Source organism: Alligator sinensis, unplaced genomic scaffold (assembly GCF_000455745.1).
Source record: "Alligator sinensis unplaced genomic scaffold, ASM45574v1 scaffold1291_1, whole genome shotgun sequence".
NCBI lineage: Eukaryota > Metazoa > Chordata > Crocodylia > Alligatoridae > Alligator > Alligator sinensis.
This window is the reverse complement of record NW_005842219.1, coordinates 1,671,497-1,694,724: the sequence shown is the minus strand read 5'-3', so window position 1 is coordinate 1,694,724 and position 23,228 is coordinate 1,671,497. Positions and strand designations below refer to the sequence as shown.

Genomic DNA, 23,228 nt, shown 5'->3' with positions numbered 1-23,228 from the left:
ACAATTTATGACTCATCTTAGAGGATGCATTTCAAAGACCATCAAGAGTGGTTTCCAGTGAGCCGGTGCATTATATTTATTCCATCGTGGAAACAGCTGGACATGCCTGATGATTTTTTGCTAAAATGTATGAATACAGCTAAATATCAAGTAAAATAAATGCAATACACTTAAATTTATTTTATGTATTGTTAATATTTTAGCGAGGAATTTATTTCCTCAGTCTGTTTCCTATACAGGGTGGGGTTCTCAATTGTTTCTTCTGTTTGATCTGCAGTAAAGTTATAATTCTTCTCTTGCATTGGGAAGTGATTGTGATGTCAAAATACAGTATTACAATTTCACTGAGAAATCAAATCGTACATGGGGTATTGCTGAACCCAGCCCTTATTTAAATGCAAATGGCTTATTTAAAGGCAAAGACGGTAAGTATGATATGCTCTTGATGGACATACAGGCTGATATTTCTGTGCGACTTCACTGCAACAGTGTCTCCCAAAGCTGCTGCAGCATGTACCTTCCTCTCTGAAGGTGGGATGTATGGGGTGCTGTTGTTGCTCTGAGTCAGTGAACTGGGCATATTTTTGAGCAATGCTTTATGTTTGAGTGAACGCAGTGCAGTTAGGTGGACAGAAAGAGAGCAGTTCTCCACCTGATTTGTATTTCCTACCTATTTCTTGTAATGAAAGGTCACTGTTTGTGTAGTTGGCTGCATGATACTAGGAGGTGTATATAGACAAGGTCCTTAACCTAAACAGATGAGGGGAGAGATACAGGAACAGAAATGTAGCAAATCTTTGGAAAATTAAGCTATGCTTGTTTTTGTTTTTAATTTATTTATTTATTTGGTGGGTCATACAACAGAATCTTAACTACAAAGCAATTCTTTTCACATAAAGCCAGTTTAGTTTAAGGTACGGATTACATTTTACTCTTACCTGCATTGGTATGTGTCAGAACTGCATATGGTCACAATGTGCTGCTGTATTTCAGGTTCTGCAGTATTTGTTGTTCACTTCACAGATCATGCCTTTGTTTTGTCCACATTTAAAAGGTTTTCATTCTTGTAAAGGGTTCTTGCATTGGGTTCTTACCCAGTGAACAGCTTCAGCTAGGATCTGCTTTTAGTCTTCTACAAAGGCATTATGACTTAAATTTGATCAGTCTCCAGATTTCTGCAAAATGGTCCATTGACAGACTTTAGGATTGATCCGCTCACTTTATGAATTTATGTCCTTAGTCTCTGTGTTGCAACCTGTAGAGGGATAAATTAGCTTTCTGTTGCTGTGGGGTATTTTTGCTACCAAGACATCTGTTTTTCTTCAGTGCTGACCTTTAGTTTACCTGCAGTCTAGCACCAATAGTGCTGTTACTTCCTGGGGGTTTTCTGCTCTGCATGTTGGCTGACTAGTTTGTCAGCATGTGGTACCCAGCATTGAAGCATTTGGGGATTTATATATATGTTACCAGGCATAAGCCAGGTGTTAGCATGTTTTTGTTTGTCACTATGGTGCTAGCTGTTGCTAATCCTTCTTCAGTTGTCATTTAATAGGTAACTGAATTGAAGAGGCAGTTGTGTCAGGAGTATTAACGTTTCACTACTTCATGACATCCCTTCCAAACTAAAACAAAACAGTAGTTAAGCAGAAAAAATGTCGTGAAAGCATGCAAAGAGGAGGAGGATGCCAACGAAGGCTTACCTGGTCTTTTTTCCCAGGGGTCTGGGAAAGTTTGGTTTAATTATTCCTACTGAATTGTATTTGTGTTTTAGTTTTAACTATTTTCAGTCATGTTGAGTACTTCTCCTTCCTCAGCAGTTATGATTTATTATGCTTTTCCTGGCATGACACTAAAAATCAGGTTGGTAGCCACTTATCCCTGCAGTTAAGATGCGAAAATTAGCAATAAACCTGTTTTGTGACAATAGTTGTCCTCCAGAAAAATTGGAGAACGATTTTAAGATAAAAACCCAAGGTAAGTGCTGTGAGCAGCTTCTTTTATACACTGTAAAGGAACTAAAAAAGGTTCAGTCTACCCCACGGGCTGGATAGAATGGCCTCGCAGGCCAGATCCGGCCTGCAGGCCATGTTTTGCCCACTCTGGCTGTATTGTGTCCCTTTTTAAGAAAATATTTACTTATCCATTTGATATGTGGCAGATAAAACCCCAGTGCGCACTTAGTTATTTAATTGCAATAAAGTGTTCATCAATCAGCAATGAGCCACTGAGGAAGAAACATGTTATACAGGTCCAAGGTGTCTGTCCCACAGTGACGTTGGGTTGAATCCGTCTTCAATTGAAAATCAGAGGAAACGCCTAAAACTTTGCAAAATATTTTTTTCTTGAAACTTTTCAATGTTTAATTTTTCAACGATGACTAGATGTATACTGTGTAATTTTACTATGTTGTTATTTTAAAAAATTGTGGATCACTTTTTTGTAGTGAAAATCTACCTCATTCCTCTATTCAAGTGAATAACTTGTTGACGTAGCTGGGCTTCCCTGTTGTCCAAATGGTTTTGTTCCTTTGCTCCTTTTAAGAACTCGACACAAGCTTAGAGATTTCTGAGTAAATTAGGCAGTTGTGCTGTCTTAAATCTATGTTTACTGTGAGATCAAACACTTACACCACAAATATATATCAACACTGACAACTTTTGTAAGGATAAATACTTTTTTTCGTTAAACAACTCTCTCATATAAAGATACAAATTTGAATAAAGCCTCTCGCCTTGGTGACCTTTTCAGCTATACAGCCTCTATTTTAAGCAGGTAGAGCTCTGGACCTTGTATTTCAGAGCTCTGGAGTAAATCTGCTTACTCAGTATTGCCTAGCCCATGGGTAAAACTTCCTCTGATGGTTCCCTTTATCCTTTCTTCCACTTATGCACACCTTCCTCAGATTTTCCACAGCTACTTCTGTTTAAATTGCTCTCAATCGAAGATCTAATTGTTTGCTCTCAAGTCAGTGGCAAAACTTGCACTCAGTTCAATGGTAGGTGGATTTGAGGCGTTGTGTGAACTTTGTAAACGTTTCCTCTATCTCCCAGACATTACCTAATTCCTCAAGTGGAACTCCCTGAACTCTCTTATCTCTGCTAGGTTGCGGTCTGCATTGTTTTTAAAGCACTGGCTTCTAAAGTTGCCTTTTAAGCTGCATGCTTTGCAGGTCAAATGTGATTTAGTGTGTTACGGGGAGGGGCAGTCTTTCCATTGACATCAGTAGACTCTAGATCAGACTTCTCAGTCTGAGATTAGTGATCTGTCTTAACATCTTATGGCAGCAACTTGGTTCACAGGTATAACACAGAGAAGAATGTTTACAAAATACTAGAAAACGGTGGCCCAGATGAGAGTTTGACCATGTCCAAAATCCAATTCAATTCATAGACATTGAATCGCAACTCTACTGCAAGAAAATGGGCTAAATGAAAGGGGAGTTGATTTGAAAATACATGTGCGCACACACATGGAAACATGATGTACACACTCCGTGTATGTGCACACTCTTATCAATCATAGTCAGACTTACTAAAAGGGGGAGAGATTTGGGTTTTTAAATTTTTTTTTACAATTTTTCTTAAGTGAGGCTGCCTTTGGAGGTAGTCATTAAAAACAGTGTATACCCTATTTTGGATCTATTGGTTCAGGAGTAACTTTACTGAACAACCTAAAGATCCTTTCTTTCCTATATACTCAGTAAAGCCTTCTAATAAAAAGGAACTGTAGTCCAGTGCTTGCTATCAACTTAAGCACAAGTTTCTGGTTAATCGGTGCTAACCCTTTCCTTTGCTTTTCTTGCGAGACAGCTGATTGTGACAACCCCTTTTTACAAATAAATGTAATACAGGTTTGTGCCAAAAAGAATTTTGCTGTCCTACATAGTTTAATGGGCCCAGGGAATATCATCTTCATTTTTGTTTTGTTCGTAATTTTTTAAAAAGTGCTAAGCACATCATTGAGACATACAAAAAACTAGAACTCTTGGTTCCAAAATGATACCTTTTATTAGACCAACTGAAAAATGGCAAGAAAATTGTCCTTTTCTGCAAGCTTTCGGGATCAAAGTCCCTTTGTCAGGCTCTGGGAAAAGAGTAGATGGCACGAGATGGTAAGAAGTCCCCATTGGTAGGAAATAAACTTCATTTTTACACAGAGGGAACTGAAGATGGAAGTCTGTCCCTCTGGGTCCATTAAGTCACTATGGAACTTCAGTTCTGTAGGTGTGTGTTACTGTTGCCCTTGCACAAATGTACCATGTTGTTATGATTATAAGTCAGTCCTGCACATAGTAAGTACAGTTTGCCCCAAAACTGCAAATGCAAAAGGTGAGATGCGAAAGGGGACCAAGTTATTGGTGAATTCTTTTTATAAGTTGATTATGATTTTTTAATAGTCCTTTTAACGGGGAAAAATAAACAACTTATAATTGGAACAGTATGCTGTAATCCTACCATTGCACTTGCAGTGTGTCAGAGAGAAACTGTTCCATATGAAAAGAACCCACGGTCAAAGGGGGGAAACTTTCCAAGGCACAATTTGGATTTCAGTGTTTGAGTTGCATTTACTTTCAGTGAGTCTTATCACTTGGAGTCATTTAACTGTATATGTAAAAGCACAGCAAGCAAATGGTGCATGGAGGAAAGCAAAGATATGTCTCATTTAGTGAAATTACATCATATACACTTCTTATTATATAGCTTCAGCTACTTCCGCTCACCCCACCACCCCATATTCTGCTCGTGATGAGTTAGCTGGTTTTGTATATACTTCTAGTAGTAACCTGATAATGTTTTCAGTACAAATTTTAAATTTTCAGACCTATCACTTAACCGCTATTTCATGTTTGGCAAGGGCAGCTCCAGCATCTCTCCTCTTTGTATAAGCATACGTATATGCATTTTTCTGGCTTTTCTTTTATGTCAGAGTCTAGGAATATATTAGTAAGCCTCTGGAAGATGCAGATGATGGGAAGTTAAGATGACTGTCTGAAGTGCAGTTCTCATCCACCATTTTTATGACGGAGAGATGGTATTCCTCACTCTGCATGTGTGTGATTTTTGTTCAGAGAACAGAAGGAAAAGAGCTTACATTAGAATAGAAGAAGGAAAAGAGCTTAGATCTTATTATCAGCTGCACCTAGTAACGGCTTGACAGCACTCTCATTCAGCCAAAGGAGACATCTGCTTAAAAATGTCTATTGCGAAGATGAAAGAACTTTGCTATGTACAAACAGTTGTACTGGGAGATCATATTGTTGCTATCAAAAAGAATCGGTTAAGCATATACAACGTAAACAGAACAGAGTATAATGTAACTGCTGAATAAGACATCATAAATACAATTTGAGAGTTGGCAGGCTCCTTAAACGGGCATTTTAACTTACTCTGTGACTGCCTCCATCTTTGTTGATACCTTTCTGTTAAACTGTTTCTCTTAAGATTATTGTAGTGTTTCCTACTTTTTTTTATGCATAAAGTACTTTCTTGGGAGTTTCTTCTAGTTCATCATCATTTTGCATAGGGATGATATTAATGACCTTCATAAATAGAATACAACAGTAGTGGTGTTTATCTGTAACTTCTGTAGATCAGCATGTTTGCCTGTAAGGCAGTTATTCCTTTGACAGCAATGGCTCCAAAGCTGTCCCGGAAGTTTAAGGGAATTAGTATTGTTTTCTCTGTTCTGATGCTGATTATAATAATTTACAGGTGTTACTGAAGAAGAAAAAGCTGCAGAACTGCAGAAAAGAAAGACAACATCACCTTTAAATCGGCTGACAGTGGATGCTGTTGAATTGGAAGCTCTCAAAAAATCTGTGGAGGATTTCTTTTGCTTTTGCTATGGTAACCACTGTATTAAAGTTGAAATAACTCTTCCTGGGATTTCTGTAGTAGGATAGAAAGTGGCTGATAGTCCTAGCATTCAGCCTAGCATATGGTTGAGGTCACAAGTTTAATTTAATTTTAGTTGTTGGCTTCAGAGAATATTTGGTCTTTTTTATTTCACATCTTTCTTTGTCAAATAAGAAAATTGTGCTTAAGTTTCTGGGCCTGGGTTATAGCCTTTTTTCTCTTTTTGTTTTCACCATGGACATTAAGGCTTGGGAGTCTTACAGGGAAGTGTGTTCTCGTATTCCTTTCCAGAGGAAGATGCATTAAGGCAGATGTATTAAGGCTTTCCTCTTCCTGGCTAAGGAGGCCTAGAATTATGTTTCCAAGTGGAAAGAACTGTTCGTCAATGAGAAATGGCTTAAAACAAACATTTAGGCTGCCACTTTCTTTAAGAAGAATGATATATCATTAAGAAGATGGGAATACCAGATACATGGTGGGGAGCATACAACCGGGAGAAACCTAGGTCAGGGGCATTGGGTTATGGCTTGGAACAAAGAAGGGGAAAATATAAAGGCTAGCTTGTGTTGTATTAACTCTTATGTATTTCAGATCTCCCAACAACTTATTTTCTTCTCCAGGTAAAGCTTTAGGAAAGTCAACAGTAGTCCCTGTGCCATACGACAAGATTCAAAGGGACCAGTCTGCAGTTGTAGTGCAGGGCCTTCCAGAAGGACTCGCGTTTAAACATCCAGCAAATTATGATGTTTCAACACTGAAATGGATTTTGGAAAATAAATCAGGGATTTCATTTATCATCAAAAGGTTACGTTCTCCCCCTTCTACCCCCCATCCATTTAAATGGGAAGAGCCAGTTGATATTTTTCCAGGGCTACCTTGCATTCTGTTATTAAATGCACACAGTCTGCTTTGTTTAAACAAATGCTGCCTCCTTACTTTTATGCTACAAAATAAATTGTGGTTACTTCCTTCAGATTATGGATTTCTTTTTGTTTTGCTGCAGGCCTTTCCTTGAGCCAAAGAAACACCTAGGTAAGTGTGAAATTGTTTGCAGCAAGAAAAACGGATTCAAACAGTAGCTAAAATGCAAGTTATCTATCTAATGCTTTTGTGCAATACTTAGATGTGCATTTGTAAGTAAATTACCCTGCTTTGCAGAGATGTGTGACTTAATTCAGTTATGAAACCATTATTGTTTACTCTGCCTTCTGCAATGAACACTTAATGAATAGAGAGTTCATTCATCCTCCTGCAGAAGGTAGTTTTACTGAGTTGCTTGTCCTTTCCCCATTTTGCGTAAGCAGAATCGAGCCACAGAAAAGCTAAAGCTCAGACTTTCAGAAAGTTTTGAGGTGTTTCAGCACTTAACTGACTTAAAATCCCAGCTTGCATTTGAAATTTGAGTCAAGCTTCTAAACTAGTCAGACTGATAAAAGCAAGGCCTACATACTTTTTAAAAATCTGGATCTCCAAAAAAGGAGTCAGTATCGGGGTATGCGTTAGGAGCGGGGAATTTCTTTCCCCCATTTCTTTGCTTAGACTATGTAGCACATTACATTTTGCAGCTCCTAATAATATCATCTGGGGATGTATATTTTCAGGGATAACCTGTGGGTAGGGCAATTCCAAGAATCCATGCAGGTATTTTACCATGAGTTAGGAAAGGGAATTCTTCAAAGTAGAACTGACTTGCTAGGAACATGGGTTTCATGTCAGCCTATTTAGAGCCCTACATTTACTTCTGTCCTCTGACGAGCTACTGCACAGGATCCTCAGAAGGGTTGCATCTTGGGTCACTTAACCATCCATTGGTGCTGAGTTGGGAAGCTTAGCATACTTGTTATTCTCAGGTGAATTGACTGTAATAGAAATGGTACTGATAGTAATGAGTAAATGAAATATCTTTTTCAGAAAAAAGGTGAGTTTCAGTATATGAAATAATGTTAGATGTCTTTTGTTATATAATGTATAAATTACTTTATAGCCACTTTCATAGCTCTTCTTTGAAAATTATGCATTCTGCTGTATTGGAGAAGCAGGCAGGGAAGTTTTTTAAAGTGTCCACTTGATTTTTGGCAAAGTTCAGATTAATTCACTTAGCTTTGATGGTAGAATTTCTACTACAGCTATGTAAGAGATGACATATAAAATGTTCATTGACAGATACTTTTGAAATAATGTATGTGTGTTGCTTTAATATGTAAAACACTATAATAATGAGGAATCTTTTCTACAGCTCTGTATACAGGAAACCATTTTGTAGGTATATGTGAAATGCAGTCATACTCCTATTTAGCAAAGCAGTATATCTCTCATTTGTAATACATTTATGCTTGCATATAATGTAAATAGTGTATGAAGAACACTTATAGATTGCTATTTATTTTCAGGAATTCATATGACAGATTCTGCACATACAGTTACACCTGCAGGTGGAAGGTAAAACTTTCTCCCCCTCTTAATTTTTCTGTTTGAAAATAAAATATGTATATATGTAATGGCTCTGGGCTCTTTTTTCTTGTCTTAGGATTTATTAATAAAGGAAAAAATATAGAACCTCTATATGTGGTACAGGAGTCTGCTGTGTATTTTTACATGGCTTATACCTTTCTTCATGTATTTTTTTTCTTTCCACCTGAGTTGCAAATAGAAGTTATTTGTCTGGGATGAAAAATGGCATGAAGTCAAATTTCCTGACCATTCTTGGCTGCTTGAATGGGTAACAGCTCTTTACAAATTCACTGGAAGTTGAAATTCCCCTCAGACCAATGATTGCTGGAATGTGTAGGTTGCAAATGACTGATAATGTCACAAGTATGTGCAACAAACTTGTTTTTTTCTACTGTCTTTTTAATGTTTTACAGTACAGCATTATAAATATAGTTTTTAAGTTTCTAAATGCATCTAAAAATCAGTGCAGCAGTGAGCTCATGATACCAAATATATTCCAAAGAGGTGAGGGTAGGGACTTTGTGTTTTGAAGGCCACATAGGTACGGCCAGTTAGAGCACAGTGACATCTTTACATTTTTTTCCCCAGCTGGCAGGTGGTACAATAAAATTAATATTGTTGGATAAATACGTATGAGGAAGCTTTTGTAAGCATTATGTATGTTCCTCTTCTTTAACTGATTTTTTTTTTTTTATTTGTTTGTTTAGTTGCAGTTCTGTCCAGGTGAAAACGGAACCAAATGAGGATTCTGGTGTGTAACATTGCTTTGTATCTTTGTAAAAAATTCTGTGCAAACAGCCTGTATTCAGAGAGTTTGCAAGGCTAGCTGGCTTGAAGAAATAAGTAATGTAATAGTGACCCTGTTAGTCTATAAGGTGGAAATCTACCTTGCCTTCTGCAACACTTACTATGATTTGCATTAGAAGAATACAGCTGGATTTAAGTGAAAGTGTGATTGAGGAGTCTATAAGGTGCAAATCATCCCTGCTTTCTGCTTGACTTCAGATTAACACGGCTAACTGCATCTTCTAGTAGGACCTAATTGTGCCAACCTGCTCTTTATGGGTTGAAAAATGTGTGTAAAACTGTTCAGTCATGAGGGGTAAGAGATCTTGCATTTACCAGGAGCTCTTACGGAGTTAATACCATGGAGCAGCTGATAACATTGTAAATTTGCACTCTAGCTTATCCAGCACCCTTAATGCTTCACTGGTTTGAGCTAGATTTCTTAGGGCTCAATCCCTGTCAAATGCTTAGTTTTTGCCTAATGTTTTATAACTTGGGTTTGCGTCCTTATTTTCTTCATCTCAGATAATGTAAGTGAACAAATCCTATGCAGATAAATGCTTCCAGCTCATTTAATACATACAAAGATCTGATATTTGTTTCTGGGGTGTTTTTTTTTTTGTAAAGTGACAGCATGGAGAATTGGATCTTTGCTGTTCATGTTGCTAGAACAGCTGGATTTTCTTATGCTGTTTTTCAGATACTTTAAAAACATTCTGGAAAACATGAGCATTTGAGGGCATTGTTTAGTAAAATGTAGATCAGTTCAAGGCCTGTAAGTTGTTGCTGTCCTCAGCAAAATTGCTGAGTTCCAGAAATCTCTAGGCTCTTTCTGAACTTAATGTGTATAACTATTGATGAGCAAAAACTAGTTTAGAAATGCTGGGGTGTGGAGATGCAGAACCTTTATTAGTGGCTATTATAAATCAGGAGGAAGGAAGCCAGCTTGACTATTTGACCAAAGCTTGAGTTTTCAAGGCTAGCTAGTTTGAAGAAAGAAATAGTGTAATAGTGAGCCTGTTTTGGTGTGAAAGAAAATGGGTATCTGAAACCTTGGATGCCCTTTTTATACACTTGCTCATCAGACCTCTTTAAGTTACTTTCTTCTTGTACACAGTAGAGACGAGTCAGAGTGTTTGTTTTGGAATTGCTTTGTCATGTGTCTGCATGTGAGACGCTTGTGTTGCCTATGCAGGAATTTCACTGGAAATGGCAACAGTGACTGTAAAAGAGGAATCGGAGGATCCGGACTACTATCAATATAATATTCCAGGTAATAATATTAGCTTTCATCCATTTGTGTTCCAAAAGGTTCCAATGTGTTGCCTCATTGTGGTAACTTTGTAACCTGGAAGAACTGCAGACTCTTTTGGAGGGGTGGGGGAGAAGGGATAGAAATGGCATTTATAGAAGAATTAATTTGAATTTAATATTAAAGATACTATAATTTATAGAATTTTGGCAGAGCTCTGTAATGTATATTCATTCTGTTTAGGTTTAAAAATTGTAACCCCAGAGATCCCCTTTTGTTGCATTTAAATTTTAGAGAAGGCTATGAAAGGGGTACAGGTTTCCCTCGATTTTATGCGGTACATGCGTTCCCGGAGAACGGTGCATAAATCAAATTTGCATAAAGTGAACCCACTTTATAATGTAACAAATAGGGATAGGTTCCCATGGCGGTGAGGGAGTGAGGCTGGGACTAGTGAAGGGGTGGAGGGAGGGGTGCCACTCCGGAGGCTGCACAAGTGAGCAAAGCAGAGGGAACAGTCAGTGGGTGCAGGGCTGGGGGGACCCCTCTTGCTGCTCTGTGCCCCCTGGGAAGGCTGCGGGCTGGGGGGCTGTGCCGGGCTCTCTTCCCATGGGGTGTGTGCCCCTGGATCTGTGCACGGGGCAACAGCAAGCTGTTGTTGCAGGCTGGGGCCAGCAGCGGCACTGGGTGTTTCCGGCGCTCGGGGTGGGCTTTGCTAAGTGCCGGGAACAGCCCAGTGCTACCGCCAGCCCCATCCTGCAGCGGCAGCCTGCTGTTGTCTCACGCACAGATCTGGGGGCATGCACAGTCCCGCAGCCCTCCCAGGGGGTGCAGAGCAGCAAGAGGCGCGCCCCCAAACCCACTGACAGTTCCCTCCGCAGCTGGCGCTGGCTGCTCCTAGGGCCACTGCAGCAGGGGCTAGGGTAAGTGTGGACAAGCTGCACCGCGTCACTCGGCCCTCTGCTTGTTCCCACTCACCCCAGCCCCTGCATCAGGGGCTCTAGCAGCCGACACCAGCTGCGAATTTACCTTGCATTATGGTGAATTAAGGGGCTAAAAATGCACATCGCCTAAGAATGAATTTGCATATACACACCCTGAATAAATTGAGGGAAACCTGTACTCTAGACTCTGCCTGGCTTTAGGCTTTGTCTGCCTTCAAATACAAACCGTCTAGAGCTGACTGAAAAACAAAACAACCTTTATATTACTTCAGAAATTAGCTAGCATTTTTTAACAATGGCTTTTTTGTAGTAATCTGACTTTGGCCTTGTTTTCTGATGTCATTTGACACCTTTCTGGTTGATTTAAAAAAAAAAAAAAAAAAAAAAAAAAATCACCAACCTGAGCAATTGAAGCTGATAACAAAAAAAAAATGAAACAAGTAATTTTTTTCAGAATGAACAGTTCTTGAGGAAATGTTTAAAGGTGTCTGAAATTTTTGAAAATCATCATTCCTAGATTAATTTGCAAATGTAATTGACAAGATAGCTCATGCCTTCAGTCATTGCAGTTATTTAGAGGCAAGTTCAAAAGTGCACTAGACCAGTGATCTTAAGCTTCACACTAAAAAAAAAAAAAAAAAAAATCTATGAAGTTGTAATACAGGGGATAGAGTTTCTAAGCTCTGTATTTAATTCACATATCAATCAAGAAAATTATATAAATGCAGATTGTTTTACAGACTAGATTCATTTAATGTTTCGGCCAACTAGAAACGGGCAGAGCAAAAGATACCAAGAGCTACTAAAAAAAGGGAAATATACAAGTTGTCTTTTTAAAGATGACCCTAATTACTAATTGATTATAATCATTTTAGTAGTTTTTACTGGCTTGGCTGTGGTTTTGCAAAATATGATTGGAGAGTGAAGGAGTTTGAAATTTATCATGACTTAGTAAGGGATTTAGGGGTCAAATGCTCTGTATTTTCATCTCTTGCTGTCCAGTCCTTTGATTCCATAATCCCTGAAGCCATGGCATACAGAAAACTTGAAATGCTTATTGAAAAGTTTATGCAAAAAATTCAATTCCTGTAATGGACTAATATGAATAAAAATTGTTCAGAAAATGTTGGCCAGCGCTAAAAAAACAAAACAAAAAGATCATTTGGCTGGGGAGGCCTAATTAGGGCATCAAACCCAGGTGGACACTTGCATGCATGTCTCCTGGTTTTTCTACTTTGCCAGCTTGCTCACTTATGTGAGCTGACAGAAAATTGATGTTTTCAATAACAGATTCAAGGAGGAAGGAAGTGTACCTTCAGTTTGCTGTGGATGGGCCTCCTAGTGGAGGTGCTTGGGTTTAATAATGTTACGGTCCTCATTTTGGAGGGCTGAACAGCTGTTTTGTTCAATTGTCAGATTACCCAAACAACAATAATGAAAGAACATAGAGTTTACGTTTGAGGCTAACTGATTTAATCTGCTTTCTCAAGCTGGGGAGAATACTGTTGTAGTCCTACTGGGTTATATCAGTCTATGGGAAGAATTTCTAATGTGCCGTTCGCCACTCAGGCTAGGAACAGACGATGCTTTTTGTTCCTAGATAAGTTGTGCCTTTGGGTTGTTCTGGAACAAAACTATCCTCGGATTGGCATGTACACACATTGCCCTTCTAATCAGGGTTTAATGAGTGGCAGGTGGACAAAAATCAGTGACGTAAAAAAATCGCTTTTTTTATTCAATAATTAAAAAAAAAATTTTAACATGCTTTTTTAAAAAAGCTATAAAAAAGGTTAATTTAAGATAATGTTAAAGCTCAAAGGTATCATCATGGAATTGGGATTATAACTTCTAATTATATACTACTTGAGACAGTATATTCATGTAACCTTTTTAGAAAAGTATTCATAAATAAGTCACAACCTCCCATGGACTATATTAGGGGCCCAATCTTACGGGGTTCCCAGAGGCTCCTCTATAGATTAGTAAAGTTAATATTAAAGGAAACCACTCTACCCAATGGGACTGTCCTCAGTTTAGAATAGGGGTTCTCAATCCCCAGGCCACGGCCCTGTGCCGGGCTGTGGCGAGTCGGCTGCTGGCCCGGAAGTGTCCACGGACCAGCAAATGGTGGCCCCCCCAGGGCTGGGCGGATAGGCTGCCGCTCCTTCTGCAGGGCCCACAGCAGAACCCAGGGGGTGGGGGTATCCTTACCTGTCTTCCGGCTGGAAATTCTGGCCGCGGTCAGATGTGACTTCTGGGCTGCGGTTTGCCGGGCCCAGGGAACCCCTGGTCTAGAAGGTCCCATTAAGGATCTCTGATGTTTAGTTTCAGTTCTCAAACTGTGGATTTGTGTCTCCAGAGATAAACATCCTTATTAACAATATATGAAGATGAGAAATAACAGACCTGATTACCTACCCATCAGCCCTCTTGTCACTCTGCAAGTTTGTCAAGCTCTTACCTCTCTCTAATAGTGCAAAGTTTCAAGAAGTTAAATGAATAAAGGAGACCAAACAACAAGAATGTACTTTTTATAGAAAACAATGATTAAATTGAGGCTTCTGACCAGTGATTTTAAATCATGATTTAAATCCTAATTTGAGTCTATTTGATTTAAATAAAATCCACCCTGGAATGAGTGCTACTTTTTTGCCGTCAATTCAATGATGTGATCCCAGAATAACTGCATGGATGTAATTTTGCATTATCCCAGGATAAACTGTTAGTAGCTCTTACCTGGGAAACTTGTAGGATTTATCCCAGGACAATGGACATGGACATCTGTATGCTTGCACTTTGTCTGTGGACAAACACCGCTCTTTAGGCAATAGGAAGAATCCAGCAGGCTCTCCCTATTGCCTGAAGAACTGTGTTTGTGCCTAAAAGCTTGCAAAGAACAATATTTCCAACCATTTCATTGGTCTAATAAAAGATATCCCATCTACTCAAGGAACCTTGTCCGTCTGTCTTTGTCCTTAGACCAACACGGCTACAACCAGCAACCCTAGGGAGTGTTTAATGACTCTTATAGTTCAGGCTGTTTAAATATTTACATTCATAAGGATTTTTTCCAGTTGTTGTTTTATAATCTTGTCAGACTTTCATTCATTTGGCTGAAAGCTTACATGAAAACCTCAGCTTTTATCTGAAATTGAGAGAAAACGGTTAGAACTTTGGTAGGAATACAAACAAGCCCTTTGGTAATATTTTGAAAACTCTCTGATCTGTTTGTCTGGTCTGTCTTCCCAAGTTTCAGAGATATTTAAAGTCTTAGGCACGATCTAGTGACATGTGATTACAGGAACTGGGCATGCCATCGAGATTTTTCTGGCTGTTGTGTTCTAAGTTTTTACTAGTGATATGCCAACCTTCTGTTTGTTATATGATTATCTGTAACAAAGTGTGTTTGCATGGGAATGTCATCTGTGAGGGTACATATATAAGGAAACAGGGTTTATTTGTTTCATAAAGCATATGCGTTACAGTAGTCCTTACATGGTTGCATAAGGATCCCTGGTGCATTTGGCAGACAGGCTAGATGCTTAAGAAGGCTGTTGTGTAGTGAAAGTATCAGGAAGCATATAATGAACCATTAGAAAAAACATCAATGCAAAAAGGTGAATAACTGATCTTCACTGATCTTCCTGTGGTTTTTATGCTGGGTGAGACTTGAGCACCAGGATGGATAAAACTGAAATTTTTTAAATTAAAAACATTGGAGTTTTTAATTTTTTTAATTGAAATTATAATTAATTTTTCCTTTAAAAAAATAAATAAATGGAGAAATGCAAGGTGCATTTCCTTTTCCACCAGGATTGGGGGTGGGAAACGGGATGGGGGGTGAACAGCATCATACTTATAGGCTTGGGAGTGCTATACTGGCAAAATGACCGAAAGAGACTCGGGGGTCAAGATTGGTGGCTCATGTTCATCTTGTGGTCAATGTGATACCGCAGCTGGCAAAGCAAACGGAGCTCTGGCTTGCAGCTACGGATGCATCTTGAGCAAGACTCAGGATGTCATCTGCCCCTTGTACTCGGCCTTGGTGAGGCCACAGCTGGAGTATTGCATCCAATTCTGGGCTCCACAGTTTAGGAAGGATGTGGAGAAGCTTGGAAGAGTCCAGAGGAGAGCCACGCGCATGATCAGAGGGGAAGAGAACAGGCCTTATGAAGAGAGGCTGTGAGCTATGGGACTCTTCAGCCTGGAGAAGCACAGGCTCAGGGGTGACTTGGTGACAGCCTATAAGTATGTCAGGGGGGTGCACCAGGATCTGGGGGAAAACCTGTTCGCCAGAGCACCCCAGGGGATGACAAGGTCCAGTGGTCACAAACTCCTCCAAGACCGTTTTAGGCTGGACATAAGGAAAAACTCTCCTGTCCGAGCCCCCAAGGCCTGGAACAGACTCCCCCCAGGGGTGGTGCAAGCATCTACTCTGGACATTTTAAAGAAATGTTTGAATGCTTATCTTGCTGGGATCCTTTGACCCTAGCTGACTTCCTGCTCCTTGGGCAGGAGGCTGGACCCAGTGATCTTACGAGGTCACTTCCAGCCCTAATGTTTATGAAATCTATGAAAAATAAACCAGCTTAAAATGAATTTTGAATTGAATACAATATAGGCTAAGGTATATATTTAGAATAATCTATTCAAATAATATGTTGAGTCAGTGAGCCTCTAGTAAAACTCTATTTGAGACTCAGGCAGTATAACTTGTAATGTGAAAGAACGGTATTTATTCTATATCCCTTACTCTGCATTTAGTAGTCCAGGTACAGATCTGAAACGAGTCACTTATCCCGTCAGCTTAACACAGGGTTGTGTGGTTGGTTGGTTTGTTTGTTTGTTTTTTCAAGGAGTGTACCCCTTCTGCTGGCAGTGGCCAGATGTGGAGCGGGTGGGTGCTTGCATGCAGTGGCACAGGGTGGTGGATGGCGGCGGGCACGTGCAAGCTTTTCCCCCTCCCCTTTGCGCCTGGGCGGCACCTGCGCGGCCCGCAGAGGGTAGCTGCTGGGCCCCCCCCGTGGACCTGCTCCTGGGAGGCAGCAGCGCGGGGTGGTGTGGTGGCACTCTGTCCCCACCCACCCTTGAGTACCCCTTAGCACCTTTCCAAGTACCCCCCAGGGGAACATGTACCCCCGGTTGACAACCCCTGGCCGAACAGATACAGTCTACAAAACAAGCAACTAGATTTCTTGAAATTGAAGAGAACTGAAAGCAAATGGAAAAGGCTGCAAACAAAATGCATCTAATGACCTGACTGAGCTTATAAACTAGTTATGTGAGTGAACAGCTTGGACTACACAGAACACATTTTCTTTAAAACAGACCACAGTTGAGTAATATAATCGATTTGAGGATTTTAGGGACTGCTGAAGTAAAGCAGCTAAAGTAGGGACACATCCAACTGAAGCAAGTTGGAAATGGACAAGAATATTTTCTGTTTGAGAAATAGCCAGACCAAAGCTAAAACAGTACCATGAAAATGACTGTAAAGTAAAGATTATGCTCATGATGAAAATATAAGGGGAAAATGTACAGTATGGAACTATATACTATTTGTCCAGAAGATGCTATCAAAATGCTAGGAGCAAAGGTCTGCTCATGTCTAATTAAAAACTGTAAACCAAGAGAGCCTCAACTTAAGCCACTGTAGTACTGTAATCTGTCTAGAAATTATTTCTGTAGAAACCATTTTAAAAACATTATGGAAAGCTGGCATGCATACAGGAAAGAAAATTACAAACCATGGTGCTGCAAAGCACCTAATGCAGAAATTAAATGGCTGTCAAATATGTTAACTGGCAAAATGCAGGTAAATGCATACTAGCAATTTCAAAGGCTAAGTCATTATTCAGAGGGCCTAAATGATGATTCCTGTCAAGATGACATCAGATACTTTTTTACAATGTTGGTGAAACTATGTAACTGTAAGTTATACACATAAGCAACTCTGGGAATGATAGGCAGACAAGGTTCCTTGGGTGAATTTGATATCTTTTATTAGACCAACCCAAATGGTTGGAGAATAGTTATTAAGCAAGCTTTCGGGTTCAAAAACCCTTCGTCAGGCTAAGGAAGCTGCAGCAGTTGCTGCGTGCTCTTCCTGGATGGAATGATGACATCCCACAAAACTTCTTGCTTAAAATTATTCAGTATCTCTTCCTATGTGAGAGCAAAGACAATTATCATTGACCCCGGTGTAGACGCTACCTGTATCAGCAAGTATAAGCAATATTTTTATTTAAATATATTTAAAGCCTACCCTTTTATTACAGTTCTTCTTCTCTCTTCCTCCCACATTCAACCACATGCATCTTTTCCATGAAAACAGAATTAATTGCTGTAGAAACAGATTACTGACATGATGGAAAAAATTATAATCAAACATCATTAACTGAAACTTTCGTGTATATGAATGTAACATAACCTTAAATCACTGGATGATGGGCTCAAGATCTGCAGCATTTAAAATAAGATGTTATGGTCACATTTAGAGCTTTCAAAGTGTTACTAATACCTAGTGTTCTGCGTTTTCAGTTTTTATTTTTATTTTTTTTTTAAATCTGGGAATTTTTCAGGGTTTATTTTCCAACATAAAAACTGGGTTGCAATCAGGGTAAAAGGAAGAAAAGAAAAAAAAAACAGTTTAAATCAGGGAAAATAATAATGCGTTCCCGTGGCCATGACCGAGGGAGGGAGTAAGTCTGGGACTAGGGGAGGGGTGTGGCGCAGCCTGTCTGCCGCTTCTAGGGCTGCAGCAGGGAGCAAAGTGGAGGTAATTGTCAGTAGATGCAGGGCCGGGGGGACGTGGCTTTTGCTGCTATGTGCCTCTTCCCATTCACCCCTACCCTGCTGCAGCGGTCCTGGGAGGCTGCAGGGCAGGGGGCTATGCCAGGCTATTCCCGGGGAGCGTGTGCCCCCAGATCTGCGCGCAAGACAAGAGCAGGCTGCTGTTGTAGGCTGAGGCCAGCGGCAGCACCGGGTTCTTCCTGGTGCTCAGGGTGGGCATTAGCCTGCTCTTGTCTGGTATGCAGATCCAGGGGCACACGCTCCCCTGGGGGAGTCTGGTGCAGCCCCGCAGCCTTCCCGGGGTACACGTAGCAGTAAGAGCCATGCCCCCCCACCCCGCACCCACTGACTTGGTTCCCTCTGCAGCTGGCTGAAGCCATTCCCGGGCCGCTGCAGCAGGGGCTGGGGTGAGTGGGTACAACCGCAGCCCTGGGGGGCAGGGTATGGCGCAGCTTATCCCCACTCACCCCAGCCCCTGCTGCAGTGGCCCCAGGAGCAGCTGCGCCGTGCCACGAACCCCCTGAGGCTGTGCTTGTCTCTATTTACCCCAGCCCCTGGGTCATGCTGTGGTGCAGGCAGCTGGCATCGGCTGCTCCCAGGACTGGTGCAGCAGGGTAGGGGTGAGCGGGAACAAGCAGAGCCCTGGGGGATGTGGGGCATGGTTCAGCTTGTCCCCACTCACCCCAACCCCTGCTGCAACAGCCCCAGGAGCAGTCGACACCGCCTGCCTGCACCATGGTGCAGCCCAGGGACTGGGGGAGTGGCGCGTGGCCGGACACAGAGGGGGGAGCCCCGATCCTGACACTGGCACATCCCACCCCGCCCGGGGTTAGAGCCGGGAGCCTCGCACCCCCAGGCAGTGGCTCCAGCCCTGTGGGTTGACGCAGAGTGGCCGGATGCAGCACCTGCCGCAGGGAACGGGGTTGGGCTCTCTTCTCCCCCCGCCCCACCTCCCCCTGGCAGGGCTCCTAGCGCCCAGGGAAGGGCTGCAGCCGGAGCCACCAGGCTGCAGCTGGGACTCACCAACCCCAGGAGTGATTCCCACGTCCCCTCCTGCCCAACCTGGGGCCAGAGCTGGGAGCCCCATACTCCCAAGCAGCAGCTCCAGCCATCCTGTCCGGCCCCCCGCGCAGCCACTGCCCCCCTCTCAGCATGCGGCTGCTGCCACCTTCCCTCACCTCTGCGTCTGGCTGGAAACCTGTGCCTTGGGTAACCGGCACTTTTAGCTTACCGGCACCCCCTAGCCGTTCCCCACAGGTGCCAGTTAACAGGGATTTTACTGTACCTAGTAAAACTGAGTGAACTGAAAAACGGGTGTAAATCAGTAAAAACTGAATAACTTCAATAAAAAAAATCAGGGAATTTATCAGTGAAAATAGGTACAAACTGAAAATGCGGAACACTGCTGATACCTGATGATGACACTCGCCTATACCATCATCTGCTACTTCAGTGATGAAAGAAGTTACCATAGTTAACCAGGATAATCTATCAGATTATTAATCTGTTGGTCCTGATAGGTGACAGACATCTACATGTTTTGTTCCAGTGCATAATTCATTAGGAGTAAGAAATCTGAACTCTCAGAATTCAAACAAATATATTACCTTGAGTAGCAGAAAGAGGGGAAAACATGACTTTTTTTCCTTTGTTAATTCTCAACCTTCTAAATCTTTCTTAAAAAGCTACAGTGGAAGTAATAGCATCTATAGTTGTTTATAGCTTTAAAACTAAATGATGTGTTATACTAAAGACGTGTTTTTATGATACAGTACGTTTTAACGTTTTCATTTGAGGATCTTCAATTTTTTTCCTAAATATTAATTAATTAAGGTTCAATACCACTCTTCTGTCCAGGATTTGATCCTTCTCTTGCAACTGTAAGACCTTGGAAATGACATGATGTTCAAAAGTAATGGAAGTACCATGTCAGTTTTATCTAATTAACAAGTTTGATTTTCATTGTCTTCATGTTATGGAAGTTAGCCCCCCAGTGCATGAAACATTTTTGCCATGTAATTGTTGACTTATACTCTTACCTGTCACTTTCTTATCTCTGCAAATTAAACAGCCAGTCAGTCTTGATCTCATTGGATAAGCAAAATGAGTTGTTTTTAGTGTGTCCAGCAGGCTTTGTTTCTCCTCTTTATGGATTAGGTGTATAATGTTTTGGATGGGTTGGGACTCCACCAGATTAAGTGGGATAGTAGAACAGCAACTTTTTTCAAAGGAGTCACTGATAGTAATTTTATCATGCAGTTGAGCAATAAGGAATTAGATGTTTTGTTTTACCGTGTTATTTCTTGTTTTTCAAGTGGATGTTTAGAATTGTTTGAGGAGTTCTGCTTCCTGTAGCCAGATATGCTGAAGTTGTTGGGAGTTCTGGATGTAGAGGGACTGCTTGATTGGGTCTGTCTGGTACCCTGTAAAAACAGTTGAAGTTCCCTACTTTTAGATTCAGGTACTGTAGAATCATTAAATGACTGGATGCCAAGAGGTGAAAGTACGGAGTGTTAAAATTGGACGCATCCGCAAATCTCTCAGACTCCTTAGAGCCAGGGGTGGGCAAAATATGGCCCGTGGGCCACATGTGGCCCATCAAGGGATTTTATCCGGCCCATGGCAGGTCCCTTGGTCCTGCACGGCCCAAGTGCAGGGGGTAGCCCAGGCCATGACCTATGCAGCCAGTCCCTCTGACTCTGGGTGTGCAGTGGGGATGGGGTGGCACAGCAGCTGGACTCTGCTTCCCTGCAGCCCTGGCGACAGCAGCTCCTGGCTGCTGCTGCCAGTGTTGCCACCTCTGCTGGACCTGGTCCCACTGCCTGGACACCGAAACCTGTTTGCTCTGCACCCACAGCTGGGGGTGCTAGATGGAGCAGATGGGGGGGCTCTCCATGGAGACTGGCCTGGGTCCCCTGCAAGCAGGGTGTGCTTGGCTGGGCGGATGGTTTGGGGCTGTGGGCAGGTAAGAAGTGTCATCCAGGAGTGGGATGAGCGGGGCTGGGCCTGGGATCACGGGGCTGGATTGTGGGATGGTGGGGCAGAACTACGATGTGCTGCTCGCATGTCTTTTTTTAGTATGAAGCTCTTAAAATCAGTGGTCTAGTGCTCTTTTAAACTTGCCCCTAAATGACTACAGATTCTGAAGGGGTGTGATAACTTGTTGATTGTATTTGCAAATTAATTTACAAATGATGCAGGTTACAGGATGAAACCCCCACTATCAAAGCATTCAGTTAGTCCAAGTATGCCAAGTGTGCTCTAGTTTTGTGCACTGATATTGTTCCTGATATAAAAGATCTTTTGTTCACGCAGCAGGGAGACATAGAGCAAATGCAAGTAGAATAGTCTTATGCTAAAGTAAAGCACGTTTCAGGCTAGCTGAAGTAGTTTTTCTATTGTGCCTTGTCATTAAGTGGTAAGGCTTAAGGGTGTTAATATAAGTGTCAGTTGAATGGTTGTGTGCTGATTTCTGTAAAAGCTTTTATCGGGGCTCTACTTACTTAGCCTTGAAAAGAGCCATGCAATTAAAAGCTCATAAATTTCAGCATTTGAAATGATGTTTGCCACTTTCAGACCGTCTCTTGAATGTAGATGAAAGTCATATAGTCAGAGAGAGTTGTTGGAAACAGAAATTTAATCAATCATAAATGAGCTCAAATATAAATGAGTTCAAATTTATTTGAAAGAAAAATGTGAAAAATTAAAAAAAAAAAAAAAAAGCCATTACAAAAACTTGAGGCTTTTAAAGCAAAGTTAGCCCATTAACTTCTTGTAAATGGTAAATTTACACTGACATTCAAGGAGAGTCATTTTTTGATTATACAGTTCATTAAATATTTAGTCTTTTCCGTGGTCATTACGATTGCATTTTCTGCAGTTGGATCCAAGTGTGGCTGTTGGTTAAGTACCATGCCTCCATTTGTGGGGCTCAGGCCTGAAATATTTGTTTATTCAGCCCACATGCCTGTTAGTGGGCAGTCAGTGCCTCCATGTGTCCACTGAACCTTCCCTACGCATAATTTTATTGCAGTACATTTTTAATGATAAGAACTGACAAAATCTTTAAGAAGTTAAAAAAGATTTTGGCTTAGTACATTATTTTAATGCCTGGAAAAGTGACATCTTTTTTTTTTTTTTTTTTTTTTTTTTTTTTTTTTTTAATTTGTGTTCCCAAAGCAGGCCCCTCAGAAACATCTGAGATCGATGAAAAGATTGCTCTTGCAAAGACATACACAGGTATATCTTTCAGTTCCATTTTAGCACTATTTCTTGCAGCAGCCATAATGTCTGGACATCTAATTTCCGCCTTTCAGTGCACTCCTCTTAAGATTTTGATTTAAGATAAAAGTTGATATTTTGTGCCAAAAAGTGTTCAAAAGGAGCCAGTGATTTTGGGTGCCTTAATTTCTAAGTGTATACTTAGACATGCAATGGAAGAGGATCCTGATGAATAAATACAGCAAAAGCTTTGTTATCCGGCACTCATTGGGTATGGGGGTGCCGGATAACAAAATATGCTGGTTAATTGAGAGGCCTGAACAGGCATCTTTGCCTGTTTGGGCTGCCGCTTCTCCCACTGTGTCCGGGGCGTCACCGCCCCTCCCGCCACATCGCCGCCCCTCCCGCTGGGCCCCGAGAGACAGGGAGGCGGGCCCCGCGCAGCCTGCTATGCCCCATGCCATGGGGGCTTGGCAGCACAGGCTGCTTTGCCCTGGGGCTCGGTGAAACCGGAACTGCCATGGTGGGCACTTCTGGTTTCGATTTTACCTTACAAGCCAGCATGCCGGTTAATGGAGTATGCCAGCTTGTCAAGTGCCGATTAAGGCAGCTTTTACTGTACTCTGCTTCTTTAAACCTCTCTCTTAAATTAAATCCCTTAAAGATATCACAAGTTGGTCCCACTTTATGCTAGTAATTGTTGAAAATGTAAGTGTGTGCATTTCCATTGCAGTGAATTTATGCGTTTAATAAACTTTTTCATAAACTCCAGTTACGTCCAATTTAAACTGTAATCCTTAAATTATTTTTGTCTTAATTTGGAAGAAAGGATAGGAAGAAAACTAAAATGGGAAGTGTGTATGTGTTGTGGTGAGGGTAGTTCTTTCTGGATTTGAAAAACGCTTGAAGTGGTGTTGCTCAAACCGT

The 23,228-nt window shown here is 41.3% G+C and overlaps 1 protein-coding gene across 1 annotated transcript in view; it reads left to right on the top strand.

The window, feature by feature from the left end:
- Positions 1 to 23,228, top strand: part of GTF2I (general transcription factor IIi) — a 110,013-nt gene that overhangs the window by 27,278 nt on the left and 59,507 nt on the right. The window contains 7 exon segments of the mRNA XM_025208072.1: positions 5,712 to 5,846; positions 6,476 to 6,659; positions 6,859 to 6,887; positions 8,246 to 8,294; positions 9,014 to 9,057; positions 10,288 to 10,365; positions 22,260 to 22,319. Of these exon segments, the coding sequence (XP_025063857.1) occupies positions 5,712 to 5,846; positions 6,476 to 6,659; positions 6,859 to 6,887; positions 8,246 to 8,294; positions 9,014 to 9,057; positions 10,288 to 10,365; positions 22,260 to 22,319 (579 nt within the window).